The sequence below is a fragment of the Scardinius erythrophthalmus genome (genome assembly GCF_964197995.2).
Source record: "Scardinius erythrophthalmus genome assembly, chromosome: 18".
Classification (NCBI taxonomy): Eukaryota; Metazoa; Chordata; class Actinopteri; order Cypriniformes; family Leuciscidae; genus Scardinius; species Scardinius erythrophthalmus.
In genome coordinates this window covers 3,930,718-3,955,992 of record NC_138238.1, presented here as the reverse complement: position 1 = coordinate 3,955,992, position 25,275 = coordinate 3,930,718, and the positions used below count along the sequence as shown (strand labels likewise).

Here is a 25,275-nt window from a genome sequence, read left to right as displayed (position 1 = left end):
TTGACCTTGGATGCATGTGAACCTGTTGTAGGAGACGCCAAAACAACATTAGTAGCCTTTAAAATAGCTTAATAGGGCACTTTTATGTAAACTAATATCTATTGCATCCAGTTCAACAATAGAGCAACAGTCTTTCATCTCCATCTGTCCGTACATGATTTAATGTTTATGATTTTAGTTTTTGGGAAGAGCTCAACTCACATAATCACAAACGCGGAGCAGCAGACGAGCTCATGTGTGATCACAAGAACTTAATTGAAATCGTGAAATTATTCAAGCATATTCTTCCATAATTCTCACTCCAAGCTTAACTCAAAAGTTGCAAACCCTGGTTAATAGGTACAACAACAGCAGTCATAACAATAATGTTTGTATATTATTTATTATGTAAAAATATGTTCAGTTTGTTTATTCTGGCAAGAATAAACGATCAGAAAGCCATAAACTTCATTGTCAGACATGCTGGCATCAGTAGTAAAGGGAAATAGTAGTGATTGTTCTAAGTTCATGTCCTGAGATGAAAGCTAAACAATTCATTAACAAGTTGCTTAAGACTTGATTCTTTCATAATACAGCATGAACTTGTTAAACATCAAAGGCATGAACCATAAAATCCAGCACAACCTTCAGTTAAAAGAACAGCTCATAAACGATAGGAAACATGTCATCATTCATCCACCGCCATATCGTTCCACTTTGTTTCTGTGGAATAAAGAAGAATTCCTCAGATGCTCTTATTAGTGAAAGGGAGGCTGTTGAGCTCAAAATAAGTACAACAATGCACAAGAAAAGTACCATAAATATCATGTGTTCGCTATTCAGTGTTCTTTTGTGTAAGAACCCCAAATTTTCAATCATTATTTGTAATTTTTCATTGAATGGAGAAGAGCAGCGTGCACATTCTGCCAAACGTCATCTTTTGTGTTCCACAGAAGAAAGTCCTACAGGTTTATCACAGCTCTGCAGACTCCATCGGGTCAGATCTCAGGACCAGGCAATCTTCAGCATCTCGTCCACATCCAGAAGTTTCTCCCTGGGTTTTCCCAGGGATTTGCCTCTCCTCTCCTCCTCCGCATTAATCTTCTCCCATTGTGGAAAAAGCACCGTTCTCACACCTGTTGACACGCATGACCCAGTGATGAACTCATTTTAATGATGATCATTTTTGACAGTGCAGTGAACTGAAAGAGAACAGGGAATCTAAAATCTTGGATCAAAAACATTCCATGAAAAAAACACCACACCCAGAACCATAAAAATGACGCAATGGATAAATGTGTGTAAAGCAGTGAGCTGCGTCATGAGGAAGCCTTAATCCATTCCCAACTTTAAATTTGTTCCAAAAGATTTGTTCCAAAAAAAAAATTCCCACTGCACCGACAGACCAAAGTAGGTCACATCTCAGACGCTTCACAGCCTGACAAACGCCAGGTGAATATGTGCCAAAAGAATTAAAACAAGCGCCAACTAACACGCTCTAAGACAGAACCACATAAGGCAATCTAAGAATGCATTACGGTGAGCACTGAGAAAAAGATACACCACAAAACTGAAACAGATTTTGCCTCAGACCTTGATTATATGATGAGATCTATGATTTTATACCATGGTCTGGGTGAATACTCGATTCTGATTGGCTGCAGGGTGTCCGTTAAAAAAAAGTGATAATGGACACCTAGGAAAGGCGTCCCGTCAATTTGCCTGATGACAGTTCTAAATGATTGCGCTGGCTCAAACTCACTGATCAACTGCTGCGGTCGGGTCGCTGTGGCCACGTTGCTTGGCAACGCCTGTATACGGGAGATATTAAATAGTGCGCTCGACTTAATAGATAAAAACTCTCACGATTTTTACTCTAAAACACATTAAAGTATTATTAATTGGTTAAATATTTCTTTCTTTCGTAAGTAAACCATGGTATAAGCGGGTTAATGCCCTTCGAGGTGTCCATTATCAGGTTTTAATGGACTTCGGTGGAGGCAACCGTCCGACGCGCACGCCTCGCCGTCGTCCTGATAATGGACACCTCGTCGGGCATTAACCCTTACATAATTCATATCTATAGCCGAATCATGGCCATGCTGATATTTAGAATAAGAGCACTTAAACAGTACGACAGCATTTTAGTGGCATGTTAAAATAATACAAACATCAAAATTAAAGTTTTTCTCCATTGGTTTGGCTCATTTCTTGAAACAGAAATTACATTCTCAAAACTCTAAGATCTGTTGGCAAAACAGTCTTACAGTTCAGCACAACACTTGCAAAAGCTCATATCTCTCCCAAAACTGTTCACTCATGCTTCACAACTAAATTCCTTTCCCATATAAAGAGTCAGTGCCACGGAAATGGCAAAGATCCTTATCAATTGCTTTGGCTCATTTCTTGAAACAGACCAGACGTTCTCAACACTCTTGGTGCTTTTGCCAAAATAACGTGGATGGTTTGGCACAACACCATGGTTCACCTGCAAAAGCTCATACCTCTCCCAAAACAGTTCACTCATGTGTCAAAACTAAATTTCCTTCTTATTTAAACAGTCAGTGCCCCCAAAACGCTTCGTCCCTTTGGCATTGTGTAAGCACCGCAAGTCAAAATGTTTAGATGTTTTGTCACTATGGCAGAGGACCATTGAAATATCCCTCATGTCCACCTTTCAGTCTTAGCCCAGTCCTTCATTGACAATGGTTACTGTACTGTTTTTTGTCTAGCTAACAGAATACATTTGTGTATAAAACTGAAAAAAAAAAAAAAAGAATTAGGATTTTAGGGTAAGAGTAGGTTTGACATCACACATTGCACTCATACTGCCAAGGAAATTGTAACCATTATCATTCACACACATAAAGTAACTTCCATACATCAGAGTAAAAAGAAAAAGTATACAGCATAATATACTCTAATATAAGCACTGCTGTAAATAAAGCTGGATAATAAACAGTTCTTCACTGGTCGCCATCCTCACCCTCCTGGCGATCCACACGCTGCTGTCCGTCTGGCCACAGATTCTCGTCCACATCACAGTGTATATTCTCCCTTGCGATGCAACGAGGGGAGAAACGGCGTGCATGTCGCAACCATCCCCTAACACTGATCTCCTGTAATATCCTCACACGCAGCGTCCATTTCATGGAGCAGGGACCTCTGATCTTGCTCATACACTCTCCACCTCCAAGCGGACAAATACTCCTCAATAGGATTGAGGAAAGGAGAGTAAGGTGGTAGGAACACCATGACCATCCTTGGATGAGTAGTGAACCAGGCCCTGATGAGCGGGCCACGGTGGAAATACACATTGTCCCATACAATGACATATTGTGGTAGGTGAGGCCCTACGAGATCTCTCTCATTTTCAGGGATCAAATCAAAATGAAGGCAGTCCGAGATGATAAGGAGCTTCTGTGTATTGTATGGGCCAAGACTGGGAATGTGAGTGGCCACACCATTCTCAGATATGGCTGCACACATAGTTATATTGCCCCCCTCGCTGGCCTGGGACATCCACCATGGCCCGGTGGCCAATAATATATTATATGGTGTATATATACATATAGACACACACATATATGTTATTCATGGTATTATGTTCTTGACTAATTTTGACAATTGAACAGACTATTGTGCATGTGATGACTTATACAATGAAATGACGCTGACACGTTTTGGAGCGAACAACCATTAGACTGAGAATCAACAATCAGTTTAGATCAACAAGATCTATTCACTTGGAAATTGTGCTAAATGTAGGCTACCTGTACTTAACCATTTGCAAAGATGTACTGAGACATTGAGACATGTACTTAGACATTTGCAATTTGATGAAATGAATGAGAAATTCAATTCTGTTGTGAACAATTGCCATGTGGTTTGGAGGTTTGTCCATGTTGTTTTGAGAATGTCATTTCTGTTTCAAGAAATGAGCCAAACCAATGGAGAAAAACTGTAAAATATATAAATAAATAAAAAAACTCAAATTAAATTTGTATTAATGCAGTGATTATTTTTAAATGTATAAATGCCTTTGCACAGCATTTTAGTGCCATGTTAAAATAAAAACATTTTAATTTAATTTAATTTTAATTAATTGTATAAAGGCATTAACAAATACATTAAACTCAAAATAATATTAAAAGTCTATTTGTATTAATGCAACAATGTATTGCTTTTATTTTAATGTAAAAAATGCCTTCTCTCAGCATTTAGTGCCAGGTTAAAAGTAATATAAACATAAAAAAATAAACTACAATGTGTAACAAATCATGAATGTGTTAATTTGTGTAATAGTCTTTGCTCAGCATTTTAGTGCCATGTTAAAATTTTAATTTAAATTAAAATAATAATGAACATCTTCGCTTATAAGTCGTAATGTTGTGGTATTTCTCAGACTTTGCTCACACAATACTTTGCCTTTAATCTCCTAATTATTCTCAAAACATCGACTTATTCTTATAATGTTACAAACTTTTTCTTAAAATCTTATAATTTTGTTTTTAATAATCGTACCATGGCACTAAAATACCATCATACTCGTGTGTGATACTGCTTAAATGTACTTCCTCTTTTTTGATATTTGATACTTAGGAATTTATAATAAATAAAAATTGACTAAAAAAAATCATTAAAAAGTATGTTTTTATGCATATTGTCATTTCTAGTTTAGCAGCATGCTAATGGCAAATACTATTGGTAACAATGAATGTAAAGAGTAGCACTTGTGTGACAAACGTCACCTATATAGAGCGCTCGTAATCAGTCACATGTTCGTTTGACTTTGATTAGGATGCTGCAGCTCACTAGGTTTTAGTATCTAGCGTGTCTGTGTGAACATGACCTCGTGTTTGCAGAAGAGCAGTGACCGCTTGAGCGCCCGCTTTGTTGACCGACAGATCCACCTCGCCAGCCTCCATATCCTGAATTAAGACACGTGCCGTATCGAAACTGTCGTTCATCGTGGTGGCGATCACACCGGTGGGACCCCGCTTCACCCAGCCACTGCAGTACAGGCCTGCGCAAAATAAACACACACAATTACAATTACACACTCCATGACTATCTATACACAAACACAAACACCCCTTTCCCACCAGGATAGATGTCAGAAGTTATTTTAGCATACAATCTTGTCAACTCAAGCTAAATCTATCTGCAGCGCTTTGTGAGATATAAACTCCTAATTCCCAAAAGTTTATATCCCACAACTTGGACTTTATAACTCACAAATATTTCTTGGAATTGCCACATAAATATGACCGCAAAAAAATATTTACTGTTCTTTGACAGACAATTTGTGGTTTCCCACTAGTATAATTAAGGGGAGAGGCTTGAGGGACAAAATAACATTCCACAAGTAGGGCCTATCATAAAATACACAATTGCAGACCTCAGTCCCGTCCTGAGGAAGAGCTGCAGCTGACGTGGTTATTTTACTACAGTAGCAGACACACAGTGAGCAGAAAACAAGAACGCAGTACATACAATTATTGTATCTGTCATACAGATGACTCGAAACGTTAACGAATCCAGGTTTGCCACAAGTTACGAATGGGGCCTTTAGATTTTTATAAATATATACACTACTGGTCAAAAGTTTAAGATCGGTAAGATTTTTTATGTTTTTGAAATAAGTCTCTTCTGCTCACCAAGCCTGCATTTATTTGATAAAAAAAGTATTATTGTGAAATATTATGACAATTTAAAATGAATTTAAAAAATTTAAAATTTATTCCTGTGATCAAAGCTGAATGTTCAGCATCATTACTCCAGTCTTCAGTGTCACATGATCCTTCAGAAATCACTCTAATATGATGATTTGATGCTCAAGAAACATTTATTGTTATTTTCAATGTTGAAAACAGTTTTGTACAATTCTTTTTCAAAATTCTTTGAGGAATAAAAAGTTCAAAAGAACAGCATTTATTTAAAATATAATATTTTCCTGTCTTTCACTGTCACTTTTGATCAGTTTAACTCATCCTTGATGAATAAAAGTATTGATTTATTTTATTTATTTCCCCCCCAAAAAAATTGACCCCAAACATATTAGAATGATTTCTGAAGGATCATAAGACACCAAAAGACTGGAGAACTTGCTGATGAAAATTCAGCTTTGCATCACAAAAATAAATTACATTTTAAAGTATATTAAAAAAGAGAACCATTATTTTAAATCGTAATAATATTACTGTTTTTTTTTTTTAACTGCAGGCTTGATGAGCATAAGAGACTTCTTTCAAAAACATTAAAAATAGTAATGTTTCCAAACTTTTGACTGTTACTATATATATATATATATATATATATATATATATATATATATATATATATATATATACACAATATTATAAATTGGAAAATTATTTAGAGATTGCAAGGGAAGACAAAAACCTTTGAAATTACTAGTTAACGTTATTTTGTGCTCATGATGAGAGTTTTGCTTATTAGATTATGTACTTTGCTTGTTTTAAGTAGTTTATTACTTTAAGCAAAATATAAAAATGGTCCATACTTTTCTCAGTCCCCTTCTATGTGCCATACACGTAGGTCTCGAAACGTAAATAAAAAATAAAAAAAAATAGCCTGATCTTACCTTTTGACATTCAGATCCAGTTAGCATAAATATGTACTTCTTTTGGTAGATATTGGTTAAAATAATAATATTGGTCTCTCGGGACCCAAGATTCTCATCTTTGATGAAAATTTGATGAAAATTGAGTGTTTAGGATATTTTTATTACAAAGTACTATGGCTGCCCTGATGGAAATGTATAACTGATCCAGAAAAGTATTTTCCAGACCTTCGCTGGGAAGGAAATATAGAGACCCTGACATAAAGAATAAATGTCACCTTATGTGATGCCCTTTGCCGCATCTTTTCTGAAAAAGCCTTCTGGCCCGTGGACAAACGCACTCCTCTCACCTGTTGTGTCCTGCACTCTTCCCATGGCATTGGGCACGATGGCTTTTCGGGGGTCAAAGGGCACCGTGGGGTCGATGGGAAAGCTCTTGTAGCCGATACTGCTGATGATCAGACCACACTCCAGATCCTCCAGCTGACCGGTGGGAACCGCACGCGTGTGCTCACCCGACCCCTGACAAACAACACAGAGAACACACACACACACACGCTTCAATGTATATGTAATGAGAGTGATTATAATCAAGGTATCAATCAATTTTTTTCCTTCTAAATATCAAATGAGTTGAATGACTTCTCTGGAGATTTTACTCTGTTATAGAAGTAATCAGTGTTATTACTGAAATGTTCTCCTCATGTATTCTCTAATGTCTGTATTTGATATCTGACTGCAGTGCTCACTCAGCCCGGCTTCCAGAAATGAAATATGGACTTGTTTCGTGCTTGAGAAAGGTCTTCAACGTGTTAGAACATACAGGGGTCATTGAAGCCAATAGTTTAAGAGAAAGAACACATTATCTTGATGTTTTGAGACGACTCTCCGGTTTATAATTAGAGCCTGGCCAAATCCAACTTGGAAAAGCTGTGCGGAAACTGCATAAAACATTTCTTCAGTTTTTTATGATTCTGACTCCGGGTCTACTTTCAAACATCTGGTCCTTGGGTTCTAGACTGTTAACCCCTGACAAAATGGTAGAACCAGGAAATATTGCTTGATATATAAGGAATATACAAGAGATGTTAGAAGATATTCTAATATTTCTGGAGCTGGACAACATTCGTGAAATATTCATGAATATATATTCAAAACTGAATATGTTAATATGTAATATTACTCCAGTCTTCAGTGTCACATGATCCTTCAGAAATCATTATAATATGATGATTTGCTGCTCAAGAAACAATTCTGATTATCATCAATGTTGAAAACAGTTGTGCTGCTTCATATTTTTGTGGAAATATTAATACGTTTTTGAATGAATAGAAAGAACAGCATTCAACTTTAATGACATTATAAAAGCCACTTTCCATCAAATGAATGCATCCTTGCTGATTAACCGCATTAATTTCTTCAATAAAAAAATCTCATTGACTCCAAGCTTGTATGTGGTCGTGTATGCTGCATTTTTTTTGCCCCAAACTTGAACTTTAAACTTCATTTAACTTTCATTTATAATGTTCCTTCATTGTAAAGTTATTCTTATCTGTGACCAAACAACTATTACAAAAACAGCATCATATCAAAATTCAAGTTTGGAGGACAGAATTCACAGAAACGATTTTAAACTAGACGTTTTTCTTGTTCTCTTTATCTGTAAACATAGAGCCAATGCTTGATTCATGACAGGAAGGCTTTGAAAGGATTACTGGCAGCATGTCAACTTCAAAATCCATTATATGAAGTGTTTTACACTGAAGTTTTCAGACAAAAACGGCAAAATAAAAAAGGGAAGCGGAAATAGTATTTCCGCTTCATCTTTTTGTTGTGCCATTCTTAAGTATGAGATGACACAAGCCATTGTTCAGAGTTGGTTCATTTCAAAGAATGGGTGGCACCAGTTTACAAAACACTCTAATCTAATCTAAATTTGGATTCAGAAAATATTCAGAGCCTGTCATTTTTTTTGTTACAATGCTTAAACTTCTTATGTTGAACAATAAAGAAAAAATGTTATAGACACATTGTGGCCTAAAAGTTAATGTGTAATAAACTGAATGTTAAATCAAATCAAATGTACTCTATTCAACACTTTTGTAAGTGTTTTGAATTGACTACATTTTATTTGTAATGTTTTGTAATGTCTATTTAACACGTTTCTCATCTAACACAATTTCTTAAAATTTTCCTTTGGTTAATTTCTCAGCCAAAACTAATTTGTGATTAATTAAATAAATTAATCGGCACATCGTGTATTTAATTAGATTTTGTTTTTTAAAAAGCAAATTGACTTTAACAAACATGCTACCATTCAGAAGTTTTGGGTCTCTTTTATTTAATTTTTGTATATATTTTTAAAAGAAGTCTATTTTGCTCACTAAGGCTGTTTATTTGATCAGAAATGCAGTAAAAAACAACAATATTGTGAAATATTATTACAATTTAAAAGAACTGTTTTCTATATGAATATATTGTAAACTGTAATTTATTCCTGTGATCAAAGCTGAATGTTCAGCATCATTACTCCAGTCTTCAGTGTCACATGATCCTTCAGAAATCATTCTAATATGATGATTTGCTGCTAAAGAAACATTACTTATCAACATTTGTTCAACAAAGTTTGATGAACTATTTAAAATAGAAATATTGTGTAACTTCATAAATCTCTTTAAAGGGGCAATATGTGGTTTTCAGCGGCCTCTAGCGGTGATGTTTCAGATTGCAACCAATACAAAGTGGAGGTTTCTCCATGATCCAAAAGCCCTGCCGATGTTGATCCGTGTTTTCGTCCGAAGTTGATCCGATTCACGTTTGGCCTGACGAGCTTCAGCAGATGAAACTTTTTTTGTTTTTTTATCATTATGATCTAATAAAAAAATATATAAGACTAATATGCATTAACTAAAATATGTTCTAAATAAAATACAATTGAAAAAAAAAAATCATATAAAAAATGGCAATTTTTAATAATTAAATGGATGAATTTTTTGAGTTTTGACTACGAACACAGGAAAACACAGCTATACAACATAGTTCAAAACAAATAAATAATTAGTAATTTCTGAATTTATTCACATTCACAATCTCATTTTAACTTTATTCACCTTTTTCTCACGTTTTCTCAATAAAATTAATAAAACTATAGAATATAATAGCATATTTCTAATAGGGGCACATTGTAACGCAGTGTGACAACATGCCCCGCCTGCACAACTGGGATTTAAACCCTGCTAGTGTCTTCTGCTAGTTAGCGAAGCAAAAACAAACGCACATGATCAGCGGTAGAGAGGAGGACACCGCAAGTGAGTTTTTTGCGACCGTGTTGTGAAATACAGTGGGGATTAACATAGCGGAGCCTATGTTAACATAACATTAACGGAGCCTTCACATAGAAGTAGGAATAGGCTACTTGCTTTCAGAGGTAATAGCAAAACCCGCCAAGTGGATCATTTTAATGTGAGATTACAACCCTTCACACACAGGCAATAAAAAAAAAGGATTCATTTTAGTAGAAAAACTACATATAGCCCCTTTAAAAGTATACATTTAATAAGTATACAAAAAAACACTGCCCCCAAACTTTTGAATGGTAGTGCATGTTATGAAAAGGATAAAAACTATTAAGATAAAGATTAATCATTGTCAATTTCAGTTTCATTTCATGAAAAAGTAAACTTCACATTTAAATCCAATGAACCGTTTCCGTACAGTTAACTTAACAAAACACTCTTCAAATCCATAAATTCCAATGTGACAGAATAGAAAGCGTTATGACGCACGATTGATTGACGTCTTTCTTCTCTCTCAAGTGCATCAGGACTTTCCAGATTTCAGGTGGAGTAAAAAATACTTTGAGTCTTGACTTGTGCAGTCATCTCCATAAACCATGAAGAACTGAAAAAACATTTTGTTTTAACAAAAAAAGCTACGTGTGGGAGATCAAATTCCTTTCATTTTCATTAATATGATAATAAAATATTAATTTCAGTAATATTATCATTTATAAACAGACCAATAGAATAATTAATGACTAGAGAATTTGTTTACAATCTGAATTCCGATCAGGAGACTGATTATAAACACTAAAAATCATTTATATTTATATTTACGCATTTGGCAGACGCTTTTATCCAAAGCGACTTATAATTGCATTTCAAGCTACACATTTGCATTCTTATCAGTTCTTGATTTCCCTGGAAATCGAACCCATGACCTTGATGTTTGAGCTACAGGAAATCATAAGAAGCACAGTCTTTTCAAGCTTGTTTAATTAAAGATGAGAAGATTAGATTGTGAACACTGAGACACTGAAAATAACAAACATTGATGAATTGCTCACATTTAGACCACAAACATGTATTAAAGGAACACGCCGACTTTTTGGGACTTTTGATTATTCACCGTATCCCCCAGAGTTAGATAAGTCCATTCATACCCTTCTCATCTCCGTGCATGCCGTAACTCTGTCTGACGCACCCAACGCTAGCCTAGCTTAGCACAAAGACTGGAGGTAAATGGCTCCAGCTAGCATACTGCTCCCAATAAGAGACAAAATAACGCCAACATTTCCCTATTTACATGTTGTGATTTGTATAGTCACAGCGGGTACAAATAACAAGGTCACATGAGACACAGCCATCTTCTAACCATATACATACTGGGAACTATATTCTCAGAAGGCGAAGCACTGCTACTTCTGCGGAGTGAAGTCCCCAAAAGTTGGCGTGTTCCTTTAAGGAAGTAAATTCGGTCAATTGTGATTTTGTGACTCTTGACTTCTCAACATCTATTCTTAGCGTATGTTGACAGAGCACACATAATCAAATATTATGGATATTTTTTGGTCTTGCACAATTACCTCAAGCTTATTAAGAGCCAATCGGATTCCTGTAGCTCTTTTCCCATCAGCCCCGGCGAGAACCTCCACGGGACTGCGAAAGAAGCGGAAACCCCAGCACTTATCAACTTTATCATCTCTTCCTTCCTTTACAGCCTTCATCATCAACTCCGTCAGTCTTTTTCTCGGTCTGGGAAGGTCTAATGAAAACACACACACACGCACGCACACACACACACACACAACATTGAGTTTCCATGTCCTATGGGGACTTTCTAGAGACATAATGATATTTATTCTGTACAAACTGTTTATTCTATCCCCTAAACCTACCCATCACAGAAAACTTTCTGCATTTTTACATTTAAAAAAAAAAATATATATATATATATATATATATATATATACACAAAAAATCAAAACAATTTAGTATGATTTATAAGCTGTTTTTCTTGTGGGGACCAAAAAAATTTACTCACAAAATTTCTGGTATTACTATACTTGTGCAGACGTCCCCATAACATAGGGTTTACCAGGACCACTCACACACACACACACACACACACACACACACACACACACTCACACTCACACTCACACTCACACTCACACTCACACTCACACACACACTCACACTCACACACACACACACACACACACACACACACACACACACACTCACACTCACACTCACACTCACACTCACACTCACACTCACACTCACACTCACACTCACACACTCACACACACACACACACACACACACACACACACACACACACACACACACACACACACAGACACACACACACACAGACACACACACAGACACACACACAGACACACAGACACAAATACACAAACACACAGACACATACACACGTTGGCACATCTATCATAATGAGGACATTCCTAATGACATTTCTAATCCATAAGCCTAAACCTACCCATCACACAAAACTGATCTGCATTATTACATTTTTAATGCAAAATAATTTAGTATCTTTATTTAGCGTTATAAATTACAACTAGATTAAAAAGTTCGTCGAGACAAACTTTAAGTTAGCTTGAGAAAGCCGGACCAGAAAGTTTGAAGTTTAAATTAGTTTAAAGTTTAAATTAGTTTAAAGTTTAAATTACTTTAAAGTTTAAAGTAGTTTAAAGTTTAAAGTAGTTTAAAGTTTTAAATCAGTTTGAAGTTTAAAGTAGTTTACTACATCAGGATGTCCTCATGACCTGAAACCAAGTGTAAACCACACACTTTGAAGTCTTTATGCCCTAGATCACTGCATCTCAAACATCAAATGTACTTTCCAATCTGGAAATGTTTATTTAGAAGAATGCAAAGAGGAGTAAAAGTCCCTAAAGTACCAGACAGAATGCAGAAGATCTAGATCCACAAGATTAAATCAGGTTTTCCCCCAGAATATCAGGTTTACAAAGATGTGAACTTAGATAAAGTTTTTTTTTTTTTTTTTTTTTTTTTGGAAAGTCACTCACTGTATAGAGCAGATCGTTACACTTGGCTGATATTTTTGAAAGGAACACAAAGATCAAAAATGTAAAACTGTCTAAAGTAAAATCAAAAGACTATAAAAGAACATTAAGATATACGTTTATGTTTTCACAAATGCACCAAGCTGGACATACACAACTGTTCAAAAGTTTGATGTGGGTCTCTTCTGCTCATCCAGGCTGCATTTATTTGATCAAAAATGCAGTAAATCAGTAATGTTTTGAAATATTATTGCAATTTAAAATTACTGTTTTCGATTTAATATATAGTAAAGAGTAATGTATTCCTGTGATAAAAGCTGAATGTTCAGCATCATTACTCCAGTCTTCATTGTCACATGATCCTAATATGATGATTTGCTGCTCAAGAAACATTTATTATTATCATCAATATTGAAAACGATTGTGATGCTTCATATTTTTGAGGAAATCGTGATACTTTTTTTTTAATTAAAAGATTTTTTTATATAGAAATCTTTTAAAACATTATAAAAGTCTTTACTGCCATTTCTTTAATAAAAAATCCCATTGACTCCAAGCTTTTAAAATTGCAGTTTATGCAAAAAAGGTTATTAGAAGTTAAAGTTATTCTTATCTGTGACCGAACAACTATTACAAAAACAGCATCATATCGAAAGTTTGGATTCACAGAAACGATTTAAACATCTTCCTGTCTCCTGTATCTGCACGACATCTGTTTCACAACAAAAAGCCCCTAAGACCCCTGCTTATAAACAACAGCTAATTTGTGTTTGTGTTTTTGTCATGCGTAGTTTCTGAAAGGACAGAGCCCAAGCTTGGCTAAAAGCAAGGCAGCTGGAAAAGATTACTGATAGTATTTAAGTTCATTGCCACATCATCAGTGTTTTACACTGAAATTTGTCCATACAACAAAAACTACTATAAAAGCAGTCAGTGTGCCTTATTAAATTATATCATTAACTATTATGTTAAATGCATTTATGGCAGTTTTATGTTTTAATTTGTGGAGCCCAACAACATAATTCCCTGACCTTGATCATTATGTATTACATCTTCTTTTGGGTTTCACAGAAGAAAGAAAGTCATACAGGTTTGGATTGACAAGAGGGCGAGTAAATGATGGCAGATTTTTATTTGTAGGTGAACAAACTCTTCAGTTGTGATGCTTTTTACCTTTCAAAGCTTCTGCGATGCCCTCAAAGTCATTGGGCAGCATGTCGGCTCTGGTGTTCGGCAGATTCACCATCTCTCGGAGTTCCTGAAGACCACATAAACAGTCCTATTCCCTGCGGCCTTATACAGTCTTTACGAAACCTTTCACTTGCAGTTAATAAGTCAATAAACAATACAATCATGTATCATATTTCATGAGTGTTTTTCCATTATGCAAGACATTGTTTAGAACAGGTTCCTCTGCTTAATCTTCTTAATCTTCTGCTTATCACCTGCCAAATGAACTCATTCACTCCGAGGGTTGTAAAACAGGAGGGGTCATACCTTGATGGTACACGCGATTTGAAGAGGCCCTCGTCGGCCTACAATCAAAACCCTTCTCACATTACTGCCCGCCAACACTGCCAGTGAATTCTGGGTAATATCTGTCTCCTGTAAGAGAAAGCCAGAGAGGATAGCAGTTGGGTTCACATTACTGCACATACTTTAGGTAAACTGATTGTGTAATTAAAACAGGAAAGTGTGGTTTAAAGTAAAAAATGCACTTTTCTCAGCTTTTCTGAATGGCATATTTTAATACAAAAATTCTAATATTTTTCTATTACTCTAGTCTGCATTCACATTGTTTAATGCACATATATTTTGACATATGTGACTCTGGACCACAAAACCAGCCACATGGGAATTTTTTTTTTGAAATTGAGATTTATACATCATATGAAAGCTGAATAAATAAGCTTTCCATTGATGTGTGGTTTGTTAGGATAGGACAAGATTTGGCCGAGATACAACTATTAGAAAATCTGGAATCTGAGGGTGCGAAAAAATGTAAACATTGAGAAAACCGCCTTTAAAGTTGACCGTTTATGTTGCCTTCAGCACAGGAGTAATGTGTGACCTCCTGCTGGTCCTAGTCAAAAGCCTAGCAGCTGCATTCTGTACAACTTGCAGTCGATCTAAAGAAGATTTATTCAAACAAGTGTACAGCACATTACAATAGTCTAATCGTGTAGAAATAAAGGCATGAACAAGCATCTCTATCTCTTTTCTGGAAACCATAGATCTCTAATCTTAGCATTGTGCTGCATTCCTTCACAAAAATAAATGTTTTATATATTTATGGTAGGAAATGTACAAAATATCTTCATGGAACATGATCTTTACTTAATATCCTAATGATTTTTGGCATAAAAGTAAAAGCAATAATTTTGACCCATACAACGTATTGTTGGCTATTGCCACAAATATACCCGTGCGACATGTGACTGGTTTTGTGATCCGGGATCACATATGGAGAGTGAGTCATTTGACTGATTCAAGCCATTAAAATTTGATGGATTTCAGATTAATGTCATAAATGGCACTAGACTGGTTGAATTATTTCCCAGCACACAGTCTTTTTCCATCATCACATTCAATTTTAACTACAAACTCACCATGGATATTTTATAAAACATCTCTTTTGCCAGAGAGATTCTCAAGTAATGCAGGGTGTTTTAGTACAGTGGTCCAACCACATCCACTGGAGATGATATACAAGAAGCTCTATTAACGAAAGTGAAATGAATGTTTTTGTTTTTTAAATAAAATAACTCTATTCCCTAAACTACTACAAATCGATTAGCAGCAACCACGTGTTTTTCGCATATCCACCTTGTTTTGCACCATGAAACCTACTTTCTGTGAATGTGCGAGACTTCCGATTCATTTGTCACTATAGGTAAATAACTAAAAGAATAAAGTGCAGTTAACGCTAAAACTATCTGCACTTCAAACCAGCCTTTTTACGAATCAAGCAGCATAACGGACTGCTTTTGTAGAGCTAAAATAACTAGAAGAGAATGACACCAGAAGCCTCGCACATTTAAATTACAAATGGCCTCGCCCACTATTACGGTATATACCTCACAATGGGGTAAAAGTTGCACCCCTGAGGGGCAGGAGCTGGCCAAAATTTCCCATTGACTTACTATGGAGTAGGACGGCCCATGAAATGCATGCGTTTCACCCACTATGGTAAATTGCATAGGGATTTTGTATTGAACGTAGCTCTGGATCACAGTGTCATAGAGACAAGGGGATGGCTCATTTTACTCAGATGAACAATCAGTCTCTCAGGATCATTGTGAAGCTATCAAGCTACGCCCTAGCAACCATTTAGAACACCTTAGCAACAAGTTCCATAGACTTCCATTGAAAGAGATCAAAGGGATATCTCCGGACTGAATTGTCATAGAGACATGAGGGTGGTCTCATTTGACTCGGGGCAGCAAACAGCCAATCATGAATCACCTCAACACTTCCTAGCCCCTCCCTAGCAACCATTGTCAAGCACCTTAGCAACCAAAAAGACAAGAAGCCTTTGCAGTTTCATCATTGGCAGCTGCCAAGCAACTCCATAGCAACCAAACAGAGTACCCTAGCAACCAAAATCAAAAGAGGGATATCTTCCATTCTGAATGTCACAGAGGCATGGGAGTTGGTTTATATCATTCATACTGACAAGCAGCCTTTGGAGTTTCATGATTGGCAGCTGCCAAGCCACTCCCTATCAACCAAATAGAGTACCCTAGCAACCAAAATCCAAAGAGGGATATCTTCCATTCTGAATGTCACAGAGGCATGGGAGTTGGATTATATCATTCATACTGCCTCGCACATTTAAATTACAAATGGCCTCGCCCACTATTATGGTAAAAATAAGGTGGATATCTCTCAGATCTTCATGAAAGTAAATGCTGTGCAATTCTGGATAATATCTGTTTCCTGTAAGCAAAAGTCAGAGAGAATAGCAATTGCATCCACATTACAGAATCAAAACAGGAGAGGGTGGTTTAAAAAGTAGCTCTGTTCAGCAGGGATGTTTAAAGATTATATATAATTACAAATCTCTTCTCTGAAAGCAAAGCATATTGTTCACTAAATAAATGTGAGCTTAAGAGAATCTTGAAGCATAACACTGTAACGATTCTCGGTTCATTTAGAGTTGAAACGTGACGGAAGTAACAACTTGTGATTCAGTTAGAACATTGTACTGGAAACACTACAATTGTAACAAGCTCGGGGGAAAAAATGACCAATAGAATAAATGACCTTCAGCATATCCACAGGGGAGAGAAGTATTCGGGCAACATCCAGAGCCACATTTCCCTGTCCAAGAATCACAGCGGTCTCACAGTTGAGATCAGGACACAGCTGTGAAGCAGAAAGGGAGTTGCTTACATTACAGAGCTGTTCGTGGGCTTTTAACATCAAACCCAGATAAATATGAAATTGTTTCAATCAAACTGCACCTCCTTATTGCTGGGAACTCCGTTGTACCATCCAACAAAGTCTTTAGCTGAAAAAACACCGGACAAATCTTCCCCGGGAATTTTCATGGAGCGGTTTCCCTCGGCTCCGTAACTCTGGGAAAACAGATGCAGAGGAGATAATCGTTATATTACATTGGGTTCATCATAAGTCATTTTGACTCAAGAGACAATTTAGTTTTCACAAAAAAAATGCTAGTTTACTTTATGACTTTGCTGACACAGGGTAGAACAACTTTCCAAAAATTGATGTTAAACGTGTATTCATAAGAATCTATATTTGAATCAGTATCATGGATATTTGGAAGAAAGGATTTTGTTCTTTGCTTCTGAAGCTAGCAAGAGTTTAAATGCACAGTATCGTAACTACACTGACATCCCAATATCTCTGGGATTGAAATATATAAGGCCTTAAAAAATGAAGATTCCGAAAAAAAAGTTTATTAAGAATGAGAATCTATAAAGATATTTTAAATACTTTTAGAGTTACAGCCATGCAAAGTTTGGAAAAATAATATTTATGGCTCTCAGACAGGCATATATATATGTATATATATATATATATATATATATATATATATATATATATATATATATATATATATATATATATTAAAAACAACAAGATACATTTCTAGTTTCAGCATTATTTGTTGTGCAGACATTCCTCTTTAAAAGAAAAAAGTATAAATTGTATGCAATGTCACCCACATTTTTTTTTTTTTGACCACCAAAAATATGTAAATTGACCAATTTACTCATGGAACCGCATTAAGATCTCCATATCTCTGAGATTTAACTATAGAGGGCCTTCAAAATGAAGATGCCAATAGAAATGTTTGGTAAGAACCAGAATCTAAAAGAATATTAAGGTATCTTATATAATACTTCTTAAGGTAAAGGCATGCAAACTTGGGTCAAAAAACACAAGAAGTGCTTTTTCCCCATTTTTTAACTGTCACTGTTGGCATATAATGCAACAAAGATTGCTAAAGTCAACAGATTTAACTAATATACCTACTAATCTCTGTGTAAGAAATAAAATAATGATGCTGCCATCTTTCTAAAGTCATTTTTACACCCCTGTAATTTGACTCCAAATCTCAAGTGAAAATTGTCAATCCAATAATGGATTACTCAGTCGATATGCATTCATGACATCTAATATTTTGGCTTTCTTCTTCATTTATGTTTTTCTTTAAAAATAAAAAATAAAAACTATCAAAATCACATTTTTAGCAGGGGACCTCTGTCTGAGTTGACCCGTAATCAAGTTGGCTTCCTCACCAGCACTACGGCGTGGTACGCCTTTCTTAACTCCTCAATCGTCACATCTTTGCCCACATTCACATTACCATAGAAACTGCATCGTTCATGCTGGGCCGTCTGGGTGAAAGTGTTAATGACATTCTGGAACATTAAAATGAGGAATAAAAAAACATACATTAATTTAGTAGTATGCATTTATAGTAGTGACTCATGCATTGGAAAAATTAAGCTAATACAAAAATAAAGCTAATCATGAAAAATAAAGCTAATACACAAACAAACATTCTTCAGCTTGAGGAAATTCTTTGTCCAGCAGCAGAAGAGCTTGTTTGGGTTATAATTATATGAACAGGTCTGCTGTCTGAAACGCTCATGATTTTTATCATGGAACTCGCGTGTCTGGAGGTTCACAGACAGTTGGCATTTGGTAAAGTCTTAAGTACCCATAGCATTGTCACAATAAACTTCATAACAAACTAACATTCATAACATATTTGCAGCAATCAGAGAGATGACATGAATACTTTGATGTTTCGTCTTCTGTTTCCCACATCAGATAGTTACTGTTTACCCACATACGCTACACAAACAGAGGAAGTCTGTCCATGCTTTCATTTTACCTAATTGTTTTTTTAAAGGTAAAGTCATATTTGTGAATTTTCATTTTGATTTTCAAATATTTTTTCAAGCCCTGCTGTTAGTCAAACAGATCTTATCATAATAATGAGAGGCTATATGTGACCATGGACCACAAAACCAGTCACATGGGACTTTTTTTTTTTAAATTGAGATGTATACATCATATGAAAGCTGAATAAATAAGCTTTCCATTGATGTATGGTTTGTTAGGATAGGACAATATTTGGCCGAGATACAACTATTAGAAAATCTGGAATCTGAGGGTGCAAAAAAATCGAAACATTGAGAAAATCTCCTTTAAAGTTGACCGTTTATGTTTGCGATTGTGCTGCATTCACTCACAAAAATAAATGTTTCATATATTTATGGTAGGAAATTTACAAAATATCTTCATGGAACATGATCTTTACTTAATTATCCTAATGATTTTGGCATAAAAGAAAAAGCAGTAATTTTGACCCATACAATGTATTGTTGGCTATTGCCACAAATATACCCGTGCGACTTTGACTGGTTTTGTGATCCAGGGTCATATATTACACATAAAGGTGATAAAGTATTATAACATCGAATCAACTTAAGTCAATATGAAACAGCATTTAGTCACCTTCCTAAAATAATTGCCCAAGTCAATTATTTTGACAAAAGCAACTTAGGCAATTATTTTAAGAAGGTGACGCTTTTGTAATTAACATGCACCAAATAACAATGCATAGTAATAAAAAGCAATATAATTAACCTCATGCAAGATGTAATATAAGACGTGCAAATTGCCATGACATTGCAACAAAAAAGTTAAATCTGAGTTTTAAACTGACTGATTGAGATGAATCATTTTTTAGATCAAAGATTCAGAAATCTAACACTTTCATAATCACGTGTCACAAGACAAAAAGGATCATGAAACTAGGCAAGAAATCGAATGCCCAATCATAAAGTGCACTAAAATAATAACAATAATAGACTTTTGAAACTGTAGTTGAAATAAATATCCTCAATACTTAATATTTTTCCTGTAAATTGCACTTTAACCAGCTGTGCTGAGAAAATATTGATGTATTGTTAATGGAAAAACTTTAGTTTTTTTACAATATGATTTAAGATGCCTATTTCTGTGTAATCTGGCTTAAAACCATTCACAAGTTATGATTAATAATGCACCAACATTTCTACATACAGTATGCATGTATGTTTGGATAAATGGTGCTTTTTAATGTGTATTTGTCCTTTTTTATGTCGTTTTCTAAAATCAATGAAGATAATCGTAAGGAAAAAAAAAATCACAATGGTGCTTTAATTATCATATCACAAACAAAATCAAGTAGAATTTGTAAGTATTAAATATACAGCTCAGCACTATTTGCAAACCCATTTTACTTCTATAATCTGAAATGTTATGGAGTAAAACAGGATATTTATTTAGAAAAAAGCAGTCTGGGTAGTTTTTGGGAAATTAATTAATAAAATCATCTCTGTATGACAGGCATTGAAAGGGATGGGTTGAAAAATAAGAGATACTTGTACTGATGATCATTCAATATGTTCATTATTTCATATTGACTTCATGGGGGCTAAAGAAAGGCCTGACCTTGACCTCAGGGTGATCAGGCGCGACCCCAAACCGCACCAGTCCAAACGGCACCGGCAGCCGCTCATAGATATCTACAACTGCATCTCGCCGAGCCTGAAAGTGACAAACAACCACAATTGTGGTTTGTGGTAAACAATGGAAGACACTGAAAGTGATGAATGTGACTGTATCACACAGAACACAGAACTAAACATCAGCATTTAAAACCCTCTGAAGGCACTTTATTTCGCAGAGGCACTTGTGATACAACCTGTAATTCCTCTTTTTTTATATATTTCTGTGGTTGGATTGTTAGTCTTCATCCAAGTGCCAGAACAGTGTGTTCTGCGTTCATGCCAAAACCTGAAATGTTGTAGAATTGTTTTTATATTCTGTGGAAAAACAGAGATAAGATCTGCCGAAGTAGTGTAAAGGTAAACCTTAAGAGAGCTGCTGTAAAATATCAAGCCCTTCTGCTGGATGCAGTCCAACAATAACTAGCTCACGCCTGTTTACGCCCGTTTCACACATACTCGGTATGCGGTGCGTATTTTTTTCCGTACTCATGTAACAGGTCAGAGCTTTCACACTGCACGCGGATGGGTTCAGGTGTGGTGAATAATCCGGTCACTTTGGTGTGATGAGTCCGGGCTTAGGACCCCAGTAGTACGAATTGCTGTGAATACGGTAAGGCAGTATCAGTGCAGTATAAGCTCAGGTAAAGCTCATAGCACGATCATCGGATAACGTTAGCTGTATGCTATGCTATTATCTAAGCTAACTAAAAAATACACTAACAACGAGAAATGTTTAACTTCACAATCTATAGCTTCGGTTAAAGGGATACTCCACTTTTTTTGGAAATAGGCTCATTTTACAACTCCCCCAGAATTAAACAGTTGGGTTTTACCGTTTTTGAATCCATTCAGCCGATCTCCGGGTCTGTCGGTACCACTTTTAGCATAGCTTAGCATAGATCATTGAAGTGGACAAGACCATTAGCATTTCTCAAAAAAAATGACCAAAGTGTTTCGATATTTTTCCTATTTAAAACTTGACTCTTCTGTAGTTACATCGTGCACTAAGACCGACGGAAAATGTAAAGTTGTGATTTTCTAGGCCGATATGGCTAGGAACTATACTCTCATTCCTGCGTAATAATCAAGAAACTTTGCTGCCGTACCATGAGTCCAGCAGGCGTAATGATATGACGCAGCGCCTGAAAATAGGCTACCTTCCGTCAACATAACCAACGTGACAACCTGCTTGCACAGGGAGCGTTGGAAGTTACCGAGCTGGGGACTATTTTCAGGTCGCCTTGTTGAGGTAAATTCTATGCTATTCTTCATGAGAGTCGGCTGTTTTTGTCAATTTTAAGTTTTAATTTAAATTTTTTCCAATTTTATTAAAAGTAGGCTACATGGTTAAATATTTTACCACTTGCTTAAAGGGACACTCCACCCATTTGCATTACTCTTTGCATTGTTAGAAACCCAGTCATACTATTGAATGGTCGTGCAACACTCTCTCATTTTCCCCTGAGACGGGAGAAATCCGTTATTTACCTCTTTACACTTCCTCCTACAATGACGCAAAAATCGTCATTTTGCGTCATTGTCGGAGGAAGTGTAAGAGGGGGGGATTTCTGTTGAGACTACAAGCACTCGTTCCTCATCTTTCCCAGGGGGCGGGGCCCGCTCACGCTACAGACCTATTACAGATCAGTGGGTGGGACTTTACTCTCTGAAACTGAAAGCAATATCCTCCATCTTGTTTGAAGCTAAGCTAACAGGCGGTGTGGAGACAGATGTAAAGTTATGACAATAGCGGAGGAGAGTACTCAATATGATATAGAAGAAGATGATTTCGGAAGTCTGATGCTTGAATCAGGTGTTTGTGGCTACCTTTACAAGCCGCATTATAGCGAAGAGCAGCCGAGGCAGAAGACCTGCCTGCCGCGGACGAGGAGCCTGGACTGGCTCGAGTTAGGGCGGACTGGTGGCGCCGGTGATCTTACTATGCAACTCATAGACTGTAAGATGCAACTACGAACACAGAGATAGAGTCCGTCTGCGGCAAAGAATTTCAACGATGACAATTTCTCCTGGACGAAATCTCTGAATCAGACGAGGACACAGACGTTTGTGTTGTGAACTATCGTTTCGCACCGCATATGTTCTGACTGAACATCCCGGTACCATGCAATAATTCACCTTTTCGAAAGAAATACAAACGAGGAGTAATGCACTAATGAGTTCGCCAACTAACTAGACATTTTGTGAAATTAATTTCAAGCTCTGGTGGTAGCTAGCCTTGTAGACGGAAGAGTGATATCTCTTATAGGCAGATATGCGCTGTTCTGGATTAGTGGGAGTGGCTTGCGGAGCTGTGCAATGTGGTGCATTGTGGGAGTTGTTGTCATTCATTCAAATGCATCCTGAAGTTATTTTTTGTCTTTTCTCGGTCACGAAGGCACCAAATTCAAAATTTATTTTACATTTCGACTACATATATGACCCACTTTAAATAAAAAACAATGTTCCTATGGGTGGAATGCCCCTTTAAGCAACTTAAATAAATCTATATAGAAGTAGCATTGAATATTAAGTTGTTTAAATTGTGTTTAAACGTCTATTAAATAGTCTATATTATATGCACAAAGAGAATCGCAATGCTGACAAAATTTTTTTTAAATATAAGTTGCTGATAACTTCTGGATTTGAAATAAAAATATTGAGTATGTGTTTGTGGTACAGCCGTGGTCATTACAGTCGTTATGTGGACCCTGAGAATTAGGCTAATAACACAAACCTTCAAGAGCTGTTGTGCTGTGTAAAATCCAGCAGGACCTCCTCCTACAATACACACTCTTGGACCAGACGCAGAGGAAAACCCATGCACACCTGAGAGATGACAGAAACACTTGTCCTTAATAATCTGACATTATGCAACAATATATAGAGCAATCAGATTTTTATCAGACGAGTCTATCTATCTATCTATCTATCTATCTATCTATCTATCTATCTATCTATCTATGTATCTATCAACCACCTGTCTGTGAGCCCTCTATAACATTCAAACTACAAACTTTTTTCACTTTTCTAAACTTCACACATGACTGTCAAGCCAACAGTTAATCTTGGCAAAGTTGGCAAACTGTATCAAACGTTAATCCTAAAACATGCCAAATTTAATACTGAATCCAATATATTAACATGCATAGTATAATGATGACAGGTCGAATTGCAGCAGTAATGAGACACACACTTTAAATATACAAAAATACAGATTCCCTCAAGAGTCATGACGTCATCATTAGAAACAAGAGTGTCACGTTATAAACTCACCGCCTTCAGCTGGCAGACACCGATATGCGCGCGACAGGCTGTGGATCTTCTTTACAGACCCTTTCATAAGGTTTATCATTGTCATCCTCTTCACCAGACGGAATGCGGTTAAAAACAGCAGTCCAAGTCCAACAATGACTCTGTTATGAACCCAAAAGCGGCTTATGGAGCTTTGATCCCTCAGCGCGTGCTCTTGGGTCACAATCCGTGGAGTTGTACTTATGTATTCATTTCTGAAACTTCATGAAATAAAACTGAAATAGATATGTATTGAAGATGTGCATGATCCATAACTTGACTCTGCTTCCGATTGCACTAAATATTTTGCATTCGGTATATTAAGAGTAAAATAAAAGTGTAGGCTTTTGAGACGTTGAGTGCAAAAATAAAGGCGAAAGGTGAAAATATTTAGATGTGGACATGCCGACTATCACAGCAGAGCTGACCATATATATATAAAAACCAATAACACGCATTCAATTCAGGTACGTCAAATACGTTGCATACGACAACATCAGTCGATTAATTAGTAATAAATACTGCATGAAAACGTGAAAAAATAGCGAATTTAAAAGGAAATCTTACTTCAGTTCAAAGTGTGCATCACTTAAAGTTCGCCGTGACGAACAAACGCTCCGATTAAACGTTCCTCCTTTCTAAATGTGCCACTTTCCTCTGTCTTTTGTTGATCCTGGTTCCCCTAATTCATGTAGGACTATAACTGCTCTTTATTCCTCGTAGTTTGTGCTTTCCCTGTTCATCTTAGTGATTTTAGGTTATCAGTTCAGCCTTGACTGAAGGTCTCTCTCTCGCAGAGGCCATCATCAAGGCCATTGATCGTGTGTGTGTGTGTGTGTGTGTGTGTGTGTGTGTGTGGTCGTGTCTGCTCAACACAATCCCTCTCGGTTTATGTCCTTAAGTTACTGCATGTGCTAGACATTTGCTTTGTAAAAAAGAATAAGAAAAGGTGCAGTGAATGGAAATAACACAGTTATTGCTCAACAAGGACATTTATTTTGATGTGTATATTTTGAGTGATAAGGATTCATTTCTCTGAA

The 25,275-nt window shown here is 36.2% G+C and overlaps 1 protein-coding gene across 3 annotated transcripts; it reads right to left on the bottom strand.

Moving 5' to 3' along the window:
* Positions 1-364: 364 nt before the first annotated feature.
* fdxr (ferredoxin reductase) lies at positions 365-25,072 on the bottom strand. 3 transcript variants are annotated; one of them, XM_081392233.1, is made up of 14 exons: positions 24,803-25,052; positions 24,218-24,456; positions 23,679-23,770; positions 20,886-20,981; positions 18,677-18,799; positions 17,372-17,485; positions 17,172-17,273; positions 14,403-14,510; positions 14,079-14,163; positions 11,430-11,608; positions 6,916-7,087; positions 4,832-5,005; positions 946-1,115; positions 669-702 (listed from the first exon to the last, which is right to left on the bottom strand). In XM_081392233.1, the coding sequence occupies exons 2-13, from the start codon at positions 24,300-24,302 to the stop codon at positions 985-987; spliced, it is 1,461 nt and encodes a 486-aa protein (XP_081248359.1). In that variant the 5' UTR covers positions 24,303-24,456; positions 24,803-25,052; the 3' UTR covers positions 669-702; positions 946-984. The 3 variants fall into 3 exon arrangements, with proteins under 3 accessions (XP_081248361.1, XP_081248360.1, XP_081248359.1); XM_081392235.1 differs by having other exon boundaries at positions 365-1,115; positions 24,803-25,072; XM_081392234.1 differs by having other exon boundaries at positions 365-1,115; positions 24,218-24,894.
* Between the last annotated feature and the right edge of the window lie 203 nt (positions 25,073-25,275).

What these genes read in the sequence shown, in the direction of transcription:
- fdxr (XM_081392235.1), bottom strand. Translation starts at nt 24,302, where the DNA reads ATGACAATGATAAACCTTATGAAAGGGTCTGTAAAGAAGATCCACAGC. An exon ending in CAGCACAACAGCTCTTGAAG is followed by an intron (nt 20,982 to 23,678) that starts GTTTGTGTTATT and finishes TGTCACTTTCAG; the next exon opens with GCTCGGCGAGATGCAGTTGT. An exon ending in GAGTTCCCAGCAATAAGGAG is followed by an intron (nt 17,274 to 17,371) that starts GTGCAGTTTGAT and finishes TCTGCTTCACAG; the next exon opens with CTGTGTCCTGATCTCAACTG.